Here is a 21,379-nt window from a genome sequence, read left to right as displayed (position 1 = left end):
TTCCAAGGCTGTTAGAGGTTTGCGGATGAGAGAAGGGCATGTCCTCCAAGATTCTTTCCTTGCATGTGTATGATAATAGAGGAAGAGAGGAGAAAAGGTAGTAGTATATATAATTAAACTCAGGATGATCGATCACATTATCTCATATATATAGACTACGTTAAGGCCTTGTTTAGATACATCCAAAAATCCAAAACTTTACAAGATTTCCCATCACATCGAATCTTGCCGCACATGCATGAAACATTAAATATAGATAAAAAAGATAACTAATTGCACAGTTTACCTGTAAATCACGAGACGAATATTTTAAGCCTAGTTGCTCCATGATTAGACAGTGTTTGTCAAATAAAAACGAAAGTGCTACAGTGTCAAAATCCAAAAAGTTTTTGGATCTAAACAAGGCCTAAGTTATATACACCTTAAATTTTGAATCTCATATAGACTACGTCAAGTTATATACACCTTAAATCTTGAGATATAGATAAAGGAGTAGCTACACCCTGAAACTATTATGAATTATATTATCATATCAGAATATGTTTATTTGGTGTTATTGATGTTGTCATCCTTTCCGATAAAAATTGATCAATCTTAAAATAGTTTGACTTTAGATGATTCTAAAATTTATTTAATTTGAGTCATATATATATATATATATAGTATTTATAGGTATTTTGTTCCAATACGAATGAAAATCAAAATCAAAATTGTATTTGGTATGCTGTCTTTATTTAGATATTTTCTGAATCAAACTATACTATTTTTTTCTTAATTCTCCATATTTTTTTGAGCGCATTTCATTCCCCATATTTAAATAAAGACTATAAATCTTTCTTTCCTTATTAATGTAGTAATTTCTAGGCTCCCTCAACGATTATATTGATTTTTATTTAAACTCTCAAATCGCAAGATAATACTACTCTCAAATCATTAGACATCAACACAGAGTACATCGATGTAACTGTTTTGGACATAGACAAATTTCAGCAGTACCGGATCGACATAGAGAATTAGTAGACATCAACCATGCGTTCTCTGAACTGTTTGAAGAGAGAAATGTCAACACGAGTACATCGATGTAACCGTTTTGGAACAGGAACTGACGGGTCTAGCAGAAACAGCAGGTGTTCTCTTTAACTGTTCGATTTGCTGTACAGGCATTGGCATTTCTGTCCGGGGGAAGAATTGTTGTTCGATCCTATTCTTCCTTTTTATTCAGCGGCAAGATCTGGAAACCGGAGCGCATTGTACCCTGGAGTGGAGTCACAGATGTGAGGGGTCAATTGAAACGATAATAAGTAGATATACACAGATAAGATAACAGGGGGAAGATGGGAGAACAGAGTTTTGCACCAACATATCCTTTTTCGCATTTCAGAAGTATGTCACTCTTCTAAGATTCTCTAACCTGAACAGGTCATCATTTGTTGTAAATGAAAGCAACTGTTTACATTGTGAAATGACTTCTACCAGGCCATATATTTTAGGTAAGAAGCTTGGTTAGCCGACTTAAAATTGGCATCGTTTTTAGCATGACCATTGGTTTTAACAGTATTAACACTTCATATCAACCTATATCAAACTACGAATACAGCTTACCTTTGACTGTAAATACACCTTAAACTATGAACAGCACTTTAGACTGAACAGCTCCTCCAGCAAAACTATTAAAGTCATAGATGGGGAACTGGAATTCTTAACATTTGCTGCTCACTGATACTATCCAGTGGATAAATTGTCGGGAATAATTACCATAGATGGATAATCAAAAGATGTCTTGAGAAGTTCAAAATGGTTTTACCAACCACTTGATTAGTTTCAGAACATATGTACCATTCTGTCCCTATATAGAGATCGTAATACAGAGGTCAAATTGTATTAAGTTTCTCCATCCCTTTATACGCATCATATATGTTTCACTGAACTTTCCAAATCTGAGCTTCTATTAGCAGAGCATTTATATGGTTCTCACCTGGTGAATCGACCATGAACGCCAGGATGATGGTGGGATCATCTCTTAAAGGCAGGTCGGTGAGGAGAGGGACGGGCCGGGCAAGGTCGCCTGCCTGAACACACAGAGTCATGTTCTCGAACTGGACACCCAATCGATTTGCTATCGCATTTCCCAGCTCAGTCAGACTCCTCCCACAGAACCGCATCTGTGTCCATTGCCCGTGTTCGATGCGTCCATTATCACCAAACCAAGCATGACTGAAAGTGATAGTGACCGACTCCAGACAGCCTTCGGGCCATCGCTGTTTCAATCAAATTGCAAGGTGTTAGGTGACACAGACGAATAGAAAAACAACTCAAGCAGAGTAGCCTAGTAATTTGGCATAGATGGCACGAATAGCAGTCCCCAGAAACATGATTAATACCCTCAAGCGAGAAGCGGGTGGTTTCTTCAGCAAACATTTCGACAACTAGCTGCTCCGAATTTGGGTTGCAGAATTTCCAAAATCAGTTAACCAGATATTAAGCAATGATGATCTGGAGCTCAGGACAACATATATAGTATGTTGATCTGCAGATTTGAGTTCAAAGATTCAGCAAGTACTACCCATTAAATCCAATACAAGGAACGATATACCCATTAAATCCAATACTCAATACAAGGAACGAACATTTCTTTAAAAAATTGCAAGGAACGAACATTTCTTTAAAAAACTGCAAGGAACGAACAAACCGTGAAAGAATTGAGCACTACAGGCACGGTGTGTTTGCAGAACTATGAGAAAAAGGCCCAAGCAATAACATCGACAGGCGCTACCAAGCAAATCCGCAACAGGAGAAAGAATCAGCAAAGTGATCGCAACAAGAGTTCACGAGACAGTCGCTACCAGTGTTAATTACTCGCAGCCATATCCCAAATCCCAACCGAACGCAATTTGCAGAAGCACCAACGAACTATGCAAGAAAGAAGGACACGGGCTGTGAGCTTACGATTGCAGCGTTTGGTGGTCGCGGCTGGTACGGTGGCCTCTCCGCCGTCAGGGGGATGACCTGGACCTCCCACTCCAGCATGGAGCTGATGCTGTTTAAGTCGACGCCCCCGTAGGTGACGCCCTTGTTCCACCGCAGGTACCGCCCGTTCGCCCGGAGCGCACACGTGCCGCCGTCCATGCCGCGGAGGAGCACGACGCCGCCGCGCTTCCCCCTGGTGACCGACCATTCGATGTGGTGGTCGTCCTGAAACTCGACGATGCACTGCGCGACGTAGCCGCCGATGTGACCGGATCGCGCTGCGCTGCCCGTGGCGGAGAGGTACCGGCCGTAGGCGCCGCGGAGGAGGACGCGCGCGGCGAGGACCTGCACGGCCCACGCCGTGTTGACCATGTGGCGGCGGTGGTCGATGGAGACGCCCCGCCCATCCTCGTTGGCGAAGAGGTACCCGCCGCGGCCGCGGTTGCGGAGCCGCACGTACTGCCCGTCTTCGAAGGGCGCGACCTGCTGCGTCTCCGCGGGCGCGCTGCTTGACGACGCGCGGACAGCGCCGGTGCCGGTGCCGGTGCCGGTGCCCGAGTAGGTGGCGCCCACGTCCACACCGCGCGCGGGGGCGGGGGCGGAGGCCTTCGACGACGGCGCCGGGCGCCGCTCCTCGTCGCTGTCTGACTCTATGCCGAAGAGCTCCTTGGCCGACACCCACATGGCTTCAGAGCTCGTAGCAGCGGGCCTCTTGCCTTTGTCCATGGCGCGGTGGTGGGAGGGGGCGGAGGGCCGCGAGAGAGAAATGGAGGCAGGGGACGTTGCTGCGGCGGTTATGTTTTCGCTGTGCCGCCAATGCCAGCTGTTCAAATAGGCCGCTGGCACAATGGGAACGACGTGCCAGCGTCCAACGTGGCGACCCCGCTCTCTGGTGTGTGGGGCCCCGGTGGAAGTAACATGGTATCGGTGTAGCTTGCCGGTCGCCTCCTCGCCGCACACGTCCGGCCGTCCCGGTGGTGTTCTAGGCGAGGCACCGATGCGGGACCGCGGGACGCGTGTCGCAACAGTGAGGATGTTCATGTTCTCAGTTCTCCCGCAGGCAGCAGCATCCCAGGAGGCCAGGCCCAGGATGCCGTGGAGCCGTGGACGGTGTTTGGGGACGGGCAGCATCTGGCCTTGCACGGAGCCGCGGAGGCGGATGCGGAGCTTGGAAGTTGGAAGGGGAAGCAGCGGACGGCGGTCGTAGGAATGGCTTGCTTGGGAGTTGTGACTCTGGATGTGGGCGTGGTCGGCAATGGGGGCAGGCACACGGATCGCGGGTCGCAGCGGCGTTCCGCGTCCCTGGGACGGTCGTTCCAGATCGGCTTCGGAACGATGCGGTCGGACGCCGTGTCGATGCTTGGGACGTGAGTTTGGACGACGTCCAAAGCACACCGGATCGATGGGATGAGCAGCGGCGGCAACCGGTGACGGTGATGCAGCGAAGCTGCGGACAGCGGCCGCGGGAGCGAAGCTGCTGAGTGGTGGCGCGCGCTGGAGCTAGAGCTGGAAGCTGGAGCTAGGCAGCGACGCGGCGCTGGAACTTGAACTGGTGCTGGGTGGCGCACGAAGCTGAAGCCGACGCTGAGCGGCGGGTGCGTTTCATCCTCTGCGTCGACTGAGCCAGTTCGACTCTTTGGGGGACTTTTTTTTTGAAGCAACACTGCCCCTCTTTATTCAGCTGTTCATGTTACAAACACCATCTATCTATATGGATTCAAAAACCATACATGCCATCCTAATTTGATATGGATCGAGCTAAGATTATTCTAAGAGCATCGATATTTAAGTTTTTATACTCATGTACAAATTTGACGCTTCTATTGTAATAAGCAAACTATCCCGATTATCCTAGATCATGATTCTCGTTCAATAGGTGTGTTCTATATACACGTCTTTCAATATCTATGGATTACGTTCTCTTTCTCAAACCAATCGTCCTAAAGAGATATTATCCCCAACAAACTGTGAACTTAGAATAATGGATTCGACTCATATACTCATTTCTAGTAAACTTTGTGACTAGACTTGGATACTGTCAAATACCAATATATATACCTTCGAAATTGGCCCAAATGATACTTCGGATAAGATATGAATGTATATGGATGTTGGTATCAATAGGCCTTGTTTAGTTCCAAAAAAATTGTAAAAATTTTCAGATTCTCCATCACATCGAATCTTTAGACGCATGCATGGAATATTAAATATAGTCAAAAATAAAAACTAATTGCACAGTTTGGTTGGAATTGACGAGACGAATCTTTTAAGCCTAGTTAGTCCATGATTGGACAATATTTGTCAAATACAAACGAAAGTGTTACAGTATCGACAAGGCCATGTCTAAATTTGAGTATCTACATCCGGGTAGATTCGGAACGTTCGGACGGTTGGTTGAGCAAAAAGTATGCATGATACAAAATATCCAGATTCAGATACGTTCGGACCTGTGGTTGGAAAATTTAAGTATCTAGAACCTGATATTAAATATCTCTAAAATATAATGCTCATAGCAAGCAAGTCAGAAATTGTCTATGGATCCGATTACAGAACAGGAGCATGTCAATAGCTTAAACGGGTGTTTTGAGGATTGAGTTAGTCCACTGTCTTGTCACTTCACTTTTTTGTTTGATTTATGAAATAAGATGGGTTAATTCATCATCACCTCATTCCCTAAAACCTAGTAACTACTATTAGTGTGGTTCAATCAAAAAACTACTATTAGTGTGAGGAGAGGAGTCGTTCCACCAAAATTGAAGAATGAACTTATGATGCATCATTTTATTTAGAATAAATTAAATCATCAAACCAAACACCCAATTAGTGGACCAGGTTGTGTCGTTCAACGGAGTCAATTTGACGTCTAGGCACAACATACTAGGTAAGTTAACAAAATCATGCAGCCATCATAACAAAAAAAAGAAAATCATAGTGTTCAATAAGCTGCTCGCCTAGGGGCACTTAGGCGCTAGGCAGAGAGGCACCACCTCGCCTAACGGGGTAGGCAAAGGATAGACGATGTGGCCTTTGATCTAGAGCCGCACTGCCTGAGAGAGGGATGACAGATGGAGGATGGTGGTGGAGGCGTCACAGGACTAGGAGGAGGGCAGGCAACACTCGGTGGTCAGGGGAGGATCGTGGCACACGATGGCTAGGGGGACGATGATAGGCGGTGGCCGATGGGTGATGGGCACGATAGAGAGGAGGCAGAGGCAGCGGGTAACGAGTGTGTACAAGAGGAGGCAGGGGCGACATGCGCGGGCATAAGAGAGATTTGTTCGTGCAACTAGAATTGGTAAGAGACAGACGAATAATGTTTAAGTGGGTAAGGACGTAAGGTTGGCTGGATGCTTTGATGGGTCTTTTGTCCAATATAAAACCACTATTCTATTGTCTATGTTTTTCTTTTGGATGTAATATATGTCTACATATAAAATGCCCTAAAAAAATATCTTAAAACATATAGGCTCATTTAGGCTCCAAGCGGAGGGTTACTGCTTAGAGAGCACCTAATATAACCTTAGAAAATCACCAAGTCGCCGTGCAATGAGAGCTTGCATCAACATTCAACACTGCCCAACTTGTTCCCGTGGCTTGCAAGACCGAGAGCGGATTGCGGGATGGTCATAATGACCCCGGGAGAGCATCACCGTGAGGTGGCAACGGCTCAATTGCTCATAAACTTCTGGTTGGCCGATCTCTGCCATGGCAGAGAAGGTGTTAACATGCACCACATCCAAAGCTTCGGTAGCCACCACAAAATGTAGACGTTGTTTGGTTGTTGCATAAAGTTTAACACACCATATAAAAAAGTTATTATTTTCCATGCAATTTCTCGTCACATTTGTGGCATCAACTTTTTACTCCCGCACCAAGATGCACCCAGCAGCTAAGCGGCCTCATAATCCAAACACACCCTAGGACCATGACAAAACTAGATCACTTTTAACATATAATACCGAAGAGAAAAACTTAGCAGTGTTGTCTAATTTATAGTAATAATTTTGTAAAATAGATTAAGGTCCTATTTGTAACCCATACACTGAAACCAATGTATAGAAAATCACTTCAAGTTTGATTATTAGATTATTTTTCTATTTTTTCTCAATTTTTAGGCACCAAACAAGGCCTAAGAGATAATTCAAAATTTTATGGAATAATGTGAGATTCAATTCCTTGTTGAAGGATTATTCACAGTAGCGTTGTAAATTACTAAGATATAAGTACATAACACTGCCGTACAAAATCGTATTGGTCCCCAACAAGGATTAGCAACACACCATTTTATACAGTAGTATTTGTGAGATATAAGGACCCATTTAGTATTCTTTGGGATACACTATTTCGATATCTCACACGCTGCAAAATGGAAAAAAAAAAAACTCAGCCAGTAAAGTCAGCCTAGTGTCAATGCGCCCTAATCGTAGGAAAGCATTTCACACCATGCCGAGCTGGTTGGCCACGTCAGCGATCCGCGCCTTCGAACTCCCAGCCAATCACAGCGCGCCTCCCACTAGAACCCTAACACTATAAAATCGCAGGCGCCGCCCGCCCCTCTCACCAATACCTCTTCATTCTTCACCGCGCCCCCAACCTCGAAGAGTTCGGAAGTTTCCAGACCCCCAAAGGCGAAGCGGCGATGAGTTCCACCGGAGGCGGCGGCCGCGGGAAGGCGAAGCCAGCGACCAAGTCAGTGTCGCGGTCCTCAAAGGCTGGGCTCCAGTTCCCCGTCGGCCGCATCGCGCGGTACCTCAAGGCCGGCAAGTACGCGGAGCGCGTCGGCGCCGGGGCCCCCGTGTACCTCTCCGCCGTCCTCGAGTACCTCGCCGCCGAGGTAATCACCCGATCCCTCTTCCTCTCTCCCTGTTTACCAGATCTGCGCCTTTCCGATCTCGTTGTTTGAATCTCCGTTGTGAATGGATTGTTTCCCGGGTTTTCGCAGGTGCTGGAGTTGGCCGGAAACGCTGCTCGGGACAACAAGAAGAACCGGATCGTGCCGCGCCACATCCAGCTGGCGGTGCGGAACGACGAGGAGCTGAGCAAGCTGCTGGGCACCGTGACGATCGCCGCCGGTGGCGTGATGCCCAACATCCACTCGACTCTGCTGCCCAAGAAGGCGGGTCAAAAGGGCGACATCGGGTCCGCCTCCCAGGAGTTCTGAGCGCGTCGGCGGAAAGAGGAGAGAGACCGTCCCTGCCTTTGTCTTGTCCGCGTGGTGATGCTTGAGCTTCGCGGGTTTTGGGGTGTTGTCGACGAGTTGGGACTGTTTTGGGGGTCTGTGGGATGTAAACAAACGCAGCGCGTTGTTTCATGAATCAATGAATGAATATAAGAGAGTATTATTATGATTTCCTCTCTGCTTGCATTGGAATTCGATTTGTTTATCCTATCGAATGGCGCATTGTATCAAACTGCATCAAACATGATGATGGAACTGTTTGGATTGGTTCCGTGAACACTGTATCATCTAGTCTCTGGTCTGCCACCAGATTACTGCATGGAAATGCAGTCTGATGATAACTCTCTATCCTCTGGTTTTGGGCTTCCAGTAGAACTTGGGATCGATCGTATTTTGTGGTACTTAGCATTTTAATCCGATTTATTTATCAATCCTGAACTTCACAGCATGATCGGACTGTTCAACTTTTCGTACTGGTTCTCTTTGCGAGGTTCTAAAATCTCTCCTGCAGGAGTCTCTGGTGAGTACACACTTGAGATTAGACTGAACTGCAATTGTTTCTTGTGCAGGAGTTTCTGGTGAGTCTACACTTATGATCAGTGCTGTCTTGCCCCGAACGCCTGGCCTTGTTTAGTTCCGAAAAATTTTAAAAAATCGACAGCGTAGCACTTTTGTTTGTATTTAACAAAAATTATCTAATTATGGACTAACTAGGATCAAAAGATTCGTCTCGTCAATTCCGACCAAACTGTGTAATTAGTTTTTATTTTCGTCTATATTTAATACTTCATGCATGTGTCTAGAGATTCGATGTGACGGGAAATGTGAAAAATTTTGCAAAATTTTCTGGGAACTAAACAAGGCCTGGACTTGGTTGCTCTGCTCTGCAGTCAGGATCTTTCCTGTTCCAATGGGACAATAATGGTTGTTCTGCTGATCTGCTCTGCACTTGTTCACGGTGATCGTCTCTGCAGTCACGATCCTCTCTTTTCCAATCCCCTGTTTGCTTTTGTGCTAAAACAGCTTCGTGCTGCCCTTTCCCTGCTTGTTCGCGGTGGTGATCGTGATTCTGATTCCCTTTTCCCTGTATGCTAAAACAGCAAGTCTACAGCAGGGTACGAGTACTTCTACAACGTTAAGCAATTCTTGAAAGTGGTGTAGGGAACGCTCGGCGAAATGGCTAATGACTGAATCCCGGTTTCTCTGATTTTGCCTGAAAGCGCGATGCAGGTTGTATCGGTCTGACGATCGGGGCCTGGAATGAGCTATGGCCTATGGGTGCAGGGTGGGCCATATGGGCCATGTATGCGTATGTTGGATCATGGGCCTTATTATGTTTTCTTTTTCAGCACTATACACAAATACACAATACACTGATAGCCCCGTGCCGGCGTAAAAACCAGGTCACAAGAACTAGAACCACAATACACTGATTGCTAACTTGACAACAAATTACCAAAGAGCGACGAAGAAGACTATTAAGTGTGCTGAGGGATGGAAGAAACCTCCTAAAGGGACACTGTTACTAAACATTGATGTGAGCTATAAACCTGAAAGAGGTGAAGGAGGTAAGGGGGGTTTTGAGAGATGCAAATGGTGCTTAACGACAGCTTATAGCTTTATTGAACACGTGGTGGATGCTCCAACAGCCGAAGTTGACACTCTTAGAGAGGCACCATTTAGACCAGCATATTGGTTGTATTCATATCATCACCTAGGCCTTGTTTAGTTCCGAAAAGGTTTTAGATTTTGACAATGTAACACTTTCGTTTGTGTTTGACAATTATCTTCCAACTATGGACTAAGTAGGCTCAAAAGATTCATCTCGTAAATTACAGACAAACTGTACAATTAGTTTTTGTTTTTGTCTATATTTAGTGCTCCATGCATGTGCCGTAAGATTCGATGTGGTGGGGAATCTTAAATTTTTTTTGGATTTTAGGGTGAACTAAACAAGACCCTAGTCAAAATGTTTCGACGTAGTAGAGACAGTAGGGTGGATTTTTTAGCACCAGCCGATGCGTCAATATAGGACAAATGTAAGATGCTTTGGCATGATTCTTCTTCAATTGTATTGAGCATTGTAATAGAGATATTAATAGATTAGCGCATAATTTAGCAGCTATTCAGTCAAAACATACTTGTATTTCGGTCGATGGAACCCCCTAGCTTCATTCCTCAAGCCTAGTGAACGACCTCTATTCTCAAATCCAGTGAACGAGACCTCTATTCTCAAATCAATAAAGTGCGCTAGATAGCTTTAAAAAAAAAGAAAAAAAAGAAAAAAAAGAAAAAGAAAAGAAGAAGAACCCAACCTGTCAAAGCCAAGTTACCGCTTACCGGTATCATGACAGCTCTATGCAGTTCTTTACATTTCACAAGCTCAAAAACTTAACGATTCTGATTGTTTGCTTCAAATGATTACACCACTTATTGCGTTCAATGTCTCTGCTGGACAACACAAGAGAGAGGGAGATTGGAGTTCTTCTATCCGGTTGTCAGATGTAATGCTACCCATAAATAAATAAAAGTATATCATAACAGAATCCGTTATCACCATTCATCAGTGCAGCTTTACTCTGCGTGTGCTGCTATCACTTCGTGTTATTGAGAATGTTGGCCCTCATGGCCTCCAGCTCCGCCATATTCTCGATGGCGCCAGAGAAAGACGGCTCCGGGATCGGCTCCTCCACCATCTGCGACAGCCTCACGAGGCTCCTGGTGGCCAGCACCGCGCGCGCGTCCACCGTCTCTGTGGCCCTCCAATACAGGCACTCCGCGGCGCGGGCGGCCTGCGCCTTCAGCTCGTCCGACCCCGTGGGGCCCAGCAGGCAGTGCGCCACGATCTGCAGCACCGGCTGGAAGAGCTCCCACGGCAGCGGCACCCGCCGCCATTTCTCCGCGCCGCCGTCGGGGGCGGGCGGGAGGCGCTGCTTGTCGGCGCCGTCCAGCTTGCTGTTCGTCCCCGCCCAGGCGACGCAGAACTCGCAGAAGTCCATCTTGGACGACAGCGGCATGTGCGCGAGCTTCCCGTGGTAGAGCTGCAGGACCGCGCCGACGATGCGGGCGCGTCGGGTGGCGCGCACGGTGCCGTGCGGCTCCAGCGGCTGGGATAGCACGGCGACGTCGAGGTCGACGGGCTTGCCCTTGGGCGGCACCTTGGCGTCGTGGTACGGGCTCGGGTTCGCCAGGTTCGGGAGCGACACGGTCTCGGCCTCCCCGGCGCCACGCTGCGCCGCGGCGTGCGCGTACAGCGCCAGGAGCACGGCCTCGAACCCGGCCAGCGGCTTCCGGGACACGGCGCGGCACAGGTACACCCCGGCCAGCGTCGGCACGAACCGCAGCACCGCGAGCTGGAGCTCGGCGACGTTGGACCGGAACGCGTCGTAGAGCCAGCGGCAGAGGGTGTCGTTCCCGGCGCCCGACCCGGATCCGCGGAGGCGTCCCGTCACGGCGCTGGCCACGTCGGGGTCGCTGAGGAGCGCGGCCGCGGGGTCGTCGGCCGAGGCGACGGAGCCCGGGAGCGCGCCCCCGAGGATGCCCGCGAGGGCGTCCAAGGCGTCCTTCGCGCTGTGGATGGGCGGCGGCGCGTCGTTCGGCATCGTAGCAGTCAACGGCGCAGAGGCTAGCGCGATCTCGTGTGGCGTGGCCTCGACGACGTACGGTAAGGGAAGGTGGAGAGATCGGAGAGGTGCACTGGGTCAGGGATTCAGAGAATTGAGCGGGTCCGCTACGTTTCAGCTTTTTTGCCCGCCATGCTCGTCGGGAGACGAGAGCGAATTGAGGAGGGCGTGTGGCGACGGTGTGCATGGCTGCATGCAAGCGTTGAGACTTGCGAAGGAAAAGGACTGCATCACTGCAATGCAAATTCAGTTTGGAGCATCTTCGGACTGGTTAATTTATTTGATCAAAATTTGTACCAGATGGGCCAACGTTCTTAACAGATTTAATCAGCTGTTCACGGGTTAGCCTAGAGGTTTTGTCCAAGCCCATCGTTTCAGGTTTTCACCAGACCGTTCAAATCATTTTTTGAAGGAATGTTTTTTTTTTTGAAAAAAAGATCCTACCCAAAAGAAATGTCGTCACCGTTGCTGAACAAACCACAACAACAAATATGTAGCTCCTGGAGCTACAAAAATAGCAAGAGCATATGCAAAAGTAATTTAGAGAATCATTTAAATAAAAAGTGTTTTCTATATGTTTCCATTCTTTTAGCTTCACATTTTTATTACTACAAATTTTCTCACTACAGAAGCAATGACGGACTCAAGGTCCCGCGACTCTCGACACCTGCGTAGGCCGGCGCCGACTCATGCTGGAGCTTTTCTTGTAGCGCCCTCTATGGCAAGCTTCAAGAATCAAGACACACACTCTCATGTAATTTGCCCAAGCTCGATTCACATGGGTCCGCCACTGTGCAGAAGCTAGGTTCACTCGGTGAAGCGTGTAGCGACACTTTGATGTGCATCAATGGAGCATTTGCTGGGTGGTGGCGTGGTTGATGCCCTAGCTATACGCCCGCTATTCCGATCATGATTTTCCTACCCTCAGAGAGAAAGTAAAGGTCCTTCCCCTTTGGAAGGCTGTGGGCGAAGAGGGATTCGAACCCCCAACACCGTGGTTCGTAGCCACGTGCTCTAATCCTCTGAGCTACAGGCCCACCCGTCTCCACTAGATCTCTTCCCGAGGATACCCCAAAAGGAACCTTCTTCTCCTCAGCCATTTCATTTCGGGTTAAGAAGATGGGAAAGCGCCTTTCTCTCTATAAGAACAGTGCGTTCTAAGGTGTGAAGTGGGAGAGAGGGGATGATTGAGGTTTTGAATAAGACGACCTTTGCGTTTTAGATTTGGATATTTTTCGTATTTCAGAATAGTGAAAAAGTCAAATAAGAGGTGTTAAGCTTTTTATCATTCTGGCATCGAGCTATTTTGCCGCAGGACCTCCAGTATCGTCACCGTAATAGAGTTTAACCACCAAATTCGTTGCTTGATTGATGCATGATAACAACAACTCATACAATGATAAAATAGTTGTCTTAGGGCACTCACAATGCAAGACTCTATCAAAGAGTCCAAGACAATCAATTATATATTATTTATGGTATTTTGCTGATATAGCAGCATATTTATTGAAGAAACAGGTAGAAAAAAATAAGACTTCATGTCTTATTTAGACTCTAAGTCCACATTGTTCGAGGTAATAAATAACTTTAGACTCTATGATAGAGTTTGCATTGTGAGTGTCCTTATAGTCCTAAATTTTAGCTCATGAGGTGGTTGTTTCGTGAAACAACCTTGTTCTCTCTTATCTCTTTCTTTCCTCCACATCAGCAAACGTTCTACGTGGTAGTGCATGACCATTGACATATAATAGTGTACTTGCCCTTAGCCTCGTTGATTGCTCAGGTGTCAAGTGTGGTGCTTAACACAAACATGTAACGCTCTTTGTTTCTCTACATGATTGTCTTATTTTTTCTTCACATCTTTTGTCTAGGCTTTGACTATTCGATATGTTGAATCACTTGTGATAGCATTTAAGGCCATCAACATGTAAAGTGTCTTTTGGAAAAAAAAATGCAAGTGTCTTTTTCTCTTTGGAGTACTTTTGTTTGGTCACACAATCTATGGACATGATATTTAATTAGCCACTTAGTTCTTCATACGAGGTTTTACATATTTGGGTTCGCCTCTCTTTAACTTACAAAATAGGCCTTAGATGATGTATAATCTAGGTTTATCACTTTGTATCCATTAACTAACACGTTACTAGCAAACCTTGTCAATTCATTGGATATTATCAATTACCCCCTCCGTTCACTTATCTCTATCGTCACAGTGACTAGAGAGTGGAGAGTAATCAATGCTAGGCTTTGCTGGCGCTGGGAGCCTTGACATAAGCCTGTTTGTTTGTCTAAAAAGTCATGATTAAAAGTACTGTTCGTTGATTTATTGTAAGAGAAAAACACTGCTAAATGACTGACAGATTCGGCAGATAAATTAAGTAAACAAGATAGGCTCTTCGAAGACCTGCACACAGAGTTTGTGGGCCGCGCCTTAGGCTACAACCCTCCTAGTTAGAGTTCCACTCCTATCTCTATACATATTATGTTTATATTATTTTATATAATTTTTATAATTTAAAAAGTTATAGATCTATTTCTAAACTAGGTCCAAAGTTTTGAGTAAGAATTTTCGATCCTAACACCCACTAAAATCAGACTCAAGATAGAACCGCCAGTCATTTCCTGGCTGGCAGGCTGGGTCATGCTTGTCAAGCAATGAGGCCATGAGGCGCAGCAAAACGAGCAGAGGTTGGGAAAAAAGTTAGCCGCCAGCAGCAGGTACCCTACCAGTCAGCGAGACATACTAGCGGCTATGGGTACCCGACGCCACGTCCCCGCAACTTCACGCCGAACAGCAGAGGTAGGAGAGCAAAGGGAGAAGAAGAAGAAGAAGAAGAAGAGCACTGCTACGGGCAGTCGGCAGACGCGGCGCGCTCCCCTCCCAAGTCCCCCTCCCCGGTTGGTCTTGCCGGGAGTAAGGGAAACGAAGCCACCGGCGCGGCATGGAGCCCAAGCCGTCTTCGGCGGCGCATGGTGACGCGCCCGCGGTCGAGGCCCCCCGCCGCCGTGGCGGCGGCGGCAAGCGCAAGTCGGCCGGGTCCTCGTTTACGCCGTCGAAGCGGCAGGCCAAGGAGCGGAACGCTTCCTTCCACGTGCCGCCGCATCTTCTGCACAGCGGGCCGCTCACCCGCGCCGCGCGCCAGTCGCCGCACAAGCTCGCGGGCACGCCGCCGGAGTCGGGGCCAGCGTCGTCGGCGGCCGCAACTGGGGACGGGGTGAGCGGCGGGAAGGCGGGGGTTGATGCGATCCGGCCCGAGACGGCGGAGACGCCGGCCCCGGAGCTGCCGCTGGTGGACGAGATGTTCGAGGCCGTCCGATCCCGTGGCGCCGGCGTCCATGTGGTCCCTACCTTTGCTGGTGAGTCCTTTGCGCCACGAAGACTGCTGTGATCTCTCGGTTGGGCCGTGAATTGGGGATGTTCGTGACTAGTTGGGGATGATCTGAAGAGGCGTTCTGTAGATTAGTTCACTGGGAACCATCCCCTTTTAGCCTATTGTTGTGCAATTTGAACGTTGTTATCGGAGACCAGCTAAATTGGTGTGCGTAGTTGCTTCATGACGTGTTGATTACTGGTGTTTTTGGTATATAGCTTTATTTAGAGGCATGCTGTTAATTTAAGTTGTTTGCTGTCTGAACCTAGAATTTTATAACATGCTGTTAATTGAAGTATTTAGCTGCTTTAACTGTTAATTTGTTATGTAGCTTCTTGCTGCTAATTTAAATGGTAATAATTTGCTTTTGATGTTTCTTGTACCAAGGGGATTGATCCATGTTGTATTTATCTCACCATGCATGTAACCAAGCTCAATAGCTACAACACCTGTATCTATGTCCAGTTGTCCACTCTATGGCTTTACTGTATGCTCAGTCTTTCACTCAGGAAAGACGAATACATGTTACTTATCTAACTTATAGCTAACTTGGACAAAATCATGGTTTGTGGCATGGACTGCAATAACTTCCAGCCATTTTGTTTGTGTCAAATTGTTTGATTTTGAGAAATTATTCAAAGTTCTGCTCTGTTGCCAGTATCTACTATGTGCCATTTTAATGTATTGTCTGATGGAAGCAATAAAACGGCTGGTTAGAGATTAAAAAAACAGTTAAATTAGTAGGCCAGTAAAACTGATAGCACCATGCTCTACCCATAGTAAGTCTGATAGTATAGTAATTTCCCTGTCTGTTGTCTGATTGCAGGAGGCCAGTAACTGCTTTGCAATGTGTTAATCACTGTGTAACTCCTAATTTCTTCTAGTGTACAGCTTCTGATTATTCAAGGCATATTAGCAACTGTTTCAATAGAATTAATATCGGGCTCAATATCTTGTTCTAGTTTGTGGTTATTGTCTACTCAAGGCATATTATTATCTTTTTTGGGGGTAGAATTGAAGAATTCAAATAACTCAGCAGACAAAGCATTCCAGTGATTCGTGCTGACTTTCAAGGTCCCACATTCAACTGTATTAGTCATGAATCTTGTTTCTCTTCTCTACTAATTTCTTAAGGTAAACTGAACCTCAATGAAAAATACAAATAATAACCCTTTCTTCCACAGGATGGTTTTCATGGAAAGAAATCCACCCGGTTGAGAAGCAGACCTTGCCTTCTTTTTTTAATGGAAAATCTGAGAAGCGGACACCTGAGGTATATTTGGCGATTAGAAATTCGATCGTGATGAAATTTCATGCCAATCCTCAATGTCAGCTGGAGTCCAAAGATCTGGCTGAGTTTTCAATCGGGGAGACCGATGCTCGGCAGGAAGTCTTGGAATTCTTGGATCACTGGGGCTTGATAAATTTCCACCCTTTCCCACCTGCTGGACATGAGGAGAGTAAGCCAGAGGAGAGCCAAGACAATTCTAATGATGAGAAAGCTTCTTTGATCGAGCAGCTGTTTAAATTTGAATCAGTTCAATCATATATGATGCCTTTACCAAAGAAAGAAGATGTGGGAGCTCCGCCACCTCTGCCTAGCTTGTTTCCTGAACCTGTACTCATTGAAGATGTGGTTGCAGCAGCTGAGCCTTCTGTTGAGTACCACTGCAACTCCTGTTCAGTTGATTGCTCGCGGAAGCGCTATCATTGTCGGACCCAGGTTTGGATTTTTTTTTTGATTCAGTGCTGTAGTCCCTTCTGAAATTTTCTTGTATGTTTCATCAGCTTGTGTATATTGTAGCATTATATATCTGCACTTTGGATTAGTATAAGTGTTGCAGGTTACAGTCTGTGGGGATGCACACTGTATTATTTGGAGGCAGACTGAATTCTTGTATGCATATATTTTTTTCAGTGTTGTTTTCTCCTTTTCCCAAATTGACTGGGCACAGTCTATACTGCATAAAGAACAACTATTACAGCATTGGGTATGGAATTTGGGTGCAAGTAACCTGCCATCTTATGAATTCTGAGATCTATAAACATCAATTTGATGTGACTTTATCTTTCCGAAATACTTCTCTGTGGCCTCTACTGCTTACCTTATCTTTCTGATGTCAACTTTTTCTTGTTACTGCCATTGGTAATATTTTCTCATTGAAGAGTTGTGTTTTGAACCTATCGATTGGTAATATATTTTTTCCTTTCATTTACACAGGCAGATTTTGACCTCTGTTGTGATTGCTATAATGAAGGGAAGTTTGATCCAGGCATGGCCAAAACTGATTTCATCCTCATGGATTCTGCTGAAGTTTCAGGTGCTAGTGGTACTAGTTGGACTGATGAGGAGACGTTACTTCTTTTAGAAGGTTTGGAAATTTTTGGTGGAAAATGGGCTGAGATTGCTGAACATGTTGCTACTAAGACAAAAGCACAATGCATGTTGCACTTTCTTCAAATGCAAATTGAAGACCGCTTCCATGATGGCGAAGATATTAATCAAAACATACCAGTACGTACAGAGCAAGCCACAACGGAGAAAGTCATTGCTGAAACATCTGAGAAAATGGAAGTTGAAGATAAAGCAGAAGGAAGAGATACTGCGGATGAGAATGCCTTAGAGAAAACAGAGGGAAACTGTGTAGAAACAAAAACTGAAGATGCAAGTGTTGTTGTAAATAAAGATACTCAGAATTCGGGTGGCAAAGATTCAGGTGTATCTCCAAGCACTGAAGAGCCAAAGCAATCTTCTGATGAGCAGCCTATAGTAAAGGAAAATTCTGTAGATGTAGATACTTCTGGTGAAAAACTATCAAATGTTGCTATTGATATCCTAAAATCTGCATTTGAGGCTGCTGGTCACAGCCCAGAATATGAAGGTTCATTTGCTGATGCAGGAAATCCAGTTATGGCACTAGTAAGTACCATAATGATTGTTATTTTTAGTTATTCATACAATATGTACTGCCCAAGGACCTAAGATATGTCTATGCAGGCAGCGTATTTAACTGGTCTTATGGACGATGATAACACTACCACTTCATTCCGTGGTTCACTAAAAGCTATATCTGAGGTGTCTCCTGCACTCCAATTAGCAAGTAGGCACTGTTTTATTCTTGAGGACCCACCAAATGAACTCAAAGACATTTGTGCTAGTGTAAGGTAAGCAATGCTTGCACCTATTTTGCATAAAAGTGCTCACACGTTTTTTGTGATGATATAAATGAAATTTGCTCTTTGCAGTAAGAAAAATACAGATGGTGATCAACCAAAAGATGAGGATATGATTCAAAATTCAATTGATACTGAGAAAAAGGTGATCAATGAGAAAGAAGATAAGTCTTTGTCTGTGGAAAAGAAAAACAATTCATCCACGTCACAAAATGACCACCAAGAAACAGACATTAAGAGTGTCTCACATGATGACTGCTCCTTAGTGGAGCCAAAAACCAATAATGCTAAGGAGTCAGGTGATTCAACTGCTATTGGGGATACGAGTGCAACCGACACTACAAAAGGTTTAATAAGTTCCATGAAAGATTCAGTTTCCTGTATATAATGTGAGGGAATGCGGTTTTATTAGCTTCTCCAGATGTTGATGCAGGTAATACTAAACAAGTGAATGACTTACCAAGTGTTGAGGTGGGGGCTCCTGATGATTCATCTTTAAAAGGCAAGGATAAGCTCAATAAGACTGAAGATGCAGTGGCGACACCAGCTACCGTACAGGAACAGAAACAGAAACAGAAACACAGCCAAGCATTGGAAAATGGTGATAAGAAAGGTACTTTTTTTTTAATAATAAAACTCTGCGTGAAACCAGAAAAGGATAACCACATATTTTCAGTCTGTTTCAATTAGAGCTGTTGCTGCCTTTTCTATAGCTCTTGGCTTTTATTGAAAGGATGGAGTTATTATTTACAAACCTGGAGGTGACTATTTGCCTACTCAATTACATTTACAGCTGTGAGTGATTCACAAGTTAGGCATATTGCTGACTTTGCTGGCTAGGACTCCTTACTTTACAATATATCTATTGCAATTTGCTAGCATGACATTGGATTAAGCTTCATCCAAGCAGCAGTAGATAGATCCAGGGCAGTAGATAGATCCAGAATAAGCCTTGCTTCCTGATTGACCAGCATGAGAGTAAATATTTTTGTTGCTATTGTGTGTTATGTATTCAGCTGACTTCCTTTCTCCAGAATAATCCTTCTAAGGGTGTTTGTGATAAATGGCATTGCCATCATCCATTTTCAGCTGAATTCCTTTTTCTATATATTGTCTATCTTCCAGGACCTAACAACATTGAAAGTGTAATTGTCGATGAAGAGAAGGGATCTATAGTGACTGCCAACCAAAATGATTCCATAACTAGGCTCAAACGAGCAGCAGCCACTGCTGTTTCAGCAGCTGCTGTGAAAGCTAAGTTTCTCGGTGATCAGGAGGAATATCAAATTCGAAGGCTGACAGCACTTATGATTGAAAAGCTGGTAATATAAAAATCCAATGATGGAACTGTACCTGCTTCCTGTTGTGTGTTCTGTAGCACTAGTATCTACGATTCTTATTTGTGAATCTTGTTTTTGTGCAGTTCCAAAAAATAGAAGTGAAGATGTCGTTGTTTTCAGAGATTGAGCAGGTGGTCCTTCGAACAAGAGAGTATACCGAGAAGACCAGAAAGAAGCTCCTAATGGAACGAAATGCCATTATTGCAGCTCGGATGGGTGCATTGCCGTCTAGGCCAAACCAGCCTGGTGTAGCCGGAAACAGGTTACCACCTGGATATAGCAACCCTCCTGTAAGGCCTCCAAACGCAATGCCGCGGCCTACCAGCTGAGGAATCCGGATTCAGGACACCCAGTGATCTATACTCCATTCTTTTAGAAGCATACCTCAAAGACTCAAACCTGCCAGATTGTTGTAGCATTTTTTAGAAAGTACATTGTATAATTGTCTGTATAACTGCTTCTATGAAAGTTCACCATTTTCACTTAATTTTCGATGTACTTGCTTGTACCAAACCTCCACAACTGTTTTAAACCTTCAATCAGATAGGAAAAATCCATTTTTTTTACAATGAACAGTCCACTCGACCATTAACAAGATTATTTCTGCTCAATTTACTCCAAGCTATTTCAGTCGATCCGATCTACCCCTAGTGAGATGTGTCTTTTCTCCGTGTATAAGTTGAGTTTTAAGTTCATGGCAAAAAAGGATATCCTTAGTTATAAAAAATGCTTCAAGAATTTTTAATCATGACTATTTGTTTGTATTTCTAGGGTTAATTTAGTATCAGATGCTGCATGCCTATAGAAATAATTGTGATTTTTTAATGTATATTTAACATATTTATGTTGTCCTTTGTAACGTACTATGTTTCAGAGTAATGTTACTAACGCAAAATTACAAAAAAGAGGTAAACCATAGCAATTTGTTTGAAGTTTAGAATTTGAAAGTCAACTTAAAGGTCAAACCTTTAAACTCACCATCATTCTATTTTACTAAATTAAAATTTGAGCATCAAAGTGCTAACATGTTTGTATGTATGATGTATCATTTGGATCTTATTGGATATTATTGGGGCTTTTTAGCGAAGTTTGAATTTTGAATCAATAATTTTTATAAGGTTTAAGAAGTACTCTTTGACTTTTGAAGATCATAGCAAGACTTCTAAAGAGCTAAAGCAAGTAGTTTGTGAGGTTAGGGCATTATTCTTAGGTTTCCCATTATTCCTAGGTCCCTTATGTCTGACTAATTGCCTAATTTCCATTGAGATTTCAGACTCTTGTAAGTTTTCATTATATTCTAATACACTTATCTCCAATACCTCTCCTTATCTCCTAAAACTGTCATATTGGGGTCATTATTTCTTTGCACCAACGTCTTCCAATCTCTCTCCCCCTCTTTGTTGTGGCCACCGATATTTCTGTTCCTCTCTTTCTCCCCTTTAAATAGAGGAGAGTTTCCCAATAGCATGTGGTCCATCCCAACCATCATTTTTTTTGTTCCCTTTGGTTGCAAAAAAACATCATTTCCCCAGTATCTTTTTCACCTGTAGGCTCCATCTTTCATATAGATATCTCCCTCAATATATCTGTATTGGGGATAGATTATTAAGAGATTGGTGAGATACTCTAATAACTTTTGGACCATAAAAACAGTTTTGACATTTATCACGACCAGTGTATATAGAAAATATTAAAAACGGATATCATAATTGGAGTTTGATAGGA

The 21,379-nt window shown here is 44.8% G+C and overlaps 4 protein-coding genes across 6 annotated transcripts; 2 read left to right on the top strand and 2 right to left on the bottom strand.

Moving 5' to 3' along the window:
* LOC8063361 lies at positions 909–3,693 on the bottom strand. The gene is made up of 3 exons (XM_002463922.2): positions 2,947–3,693; positions 1,976–2,258; positions 909–1,255 (listed from the first exon to the last, which is right to left on the bottom strand). Exons 1-3 carry the CDS (start codon positions 3,691–3,693, stop codon positions 1,215–1,217), a joined length of 1,071 nt encoding a protein of 356 aa, XP_002463967.2. The 3' UTR covers positions 909–1,214.
* LOC8059983 (probable histone H2AXa) lies at positions 7,517–8,320 on the top strand. The gene is made up of 2 exons (XM_002466508.2): positions 7,517–7,801; positions 7,910–8,320. The coding sequence occupies exons 1-2, from the start codon at positions 7,607–7,609 to the stop codon at positions 8,126–8,128; spliced, it is 414 nt and encodes a 137-aa protein (XP_002466553.1). The 5' UTR covers positions 7,517–7,606; the 3' UTR covers positions 8,129–8,320.
* On the bottom strand, positions 10,467–12,178 carry LOC8063360. The gene has a single exon (XM_002463921.2). It carries the CDS (start codon positions 11,746–11,748, stop codon positions 10,741–10,743), a length of 1,008 nt encoding a protein of 335 aa, XP_002463966.1. The 5' UTR covers positions 11,749–12,178; the 3' UTR covers positions 10,467–10,740.
* LOC8063359 (SWI/SNF complex subunit SWI3D) lies at positions 14,523–20,223 on the top strand. Of its 3 annotated transcripts, none has more exons than XM_002466507.2 (8): positions 14,523–15,126; positions 16,325–16,863; positions 17,362–18,060; positions 18,139–18,305; positions 18,387–18,661; positions 18,748–18,927; positions 19,440–19,636; positions 19,738–20,223. In XM_002466507.2, the coding sequence occupies exons 1-8, from the start codon at positions 14,712–14,714 to the stop codon at positions 19,981–19,983; spliced, it is 2,718 nt and encodes a 905-aa protein (XP_002466552.1). In that variant the 5' UTR covers positions 14,523–14,711; the 3' UTR covers positions 19,984–20,223. The 3 variants fall into 3 exon arrangements, with proteins under 3 accessions (XP_002466552.1, XP_021320574.1, XP_021320582.1); XM_021464899.1 differs by having other exon boundaries at positions 14,524–15,126; positions 18,736–18,927; XM_021464907.1 differs by lacking the exon at positions 14,523–15,126 and adding an exon at positions 16,103–16,214 and having other exon boundaries at positions 18,736–18,927.

This window comes from Sorghum bicolor, chromosome 1 (assembly GCF_000003195.3).
Source record: "Sorghum bicolor cultivar BTx623 chromosome 1, Sorghum_bicolor_NCBIv3, whole genome shotgun sequence".
NCBI lineage: Eukaryota > Viridiplantae > Streptophyta > Magnoliopsida > Poales > Poaceae > Sorghum > Sorghum bicolor.
The sequence above is the reverse complement of the archived record's forward strand: the minus strand, read 5'-3'. Positions and strand labels throughout refer to the sequence as shown.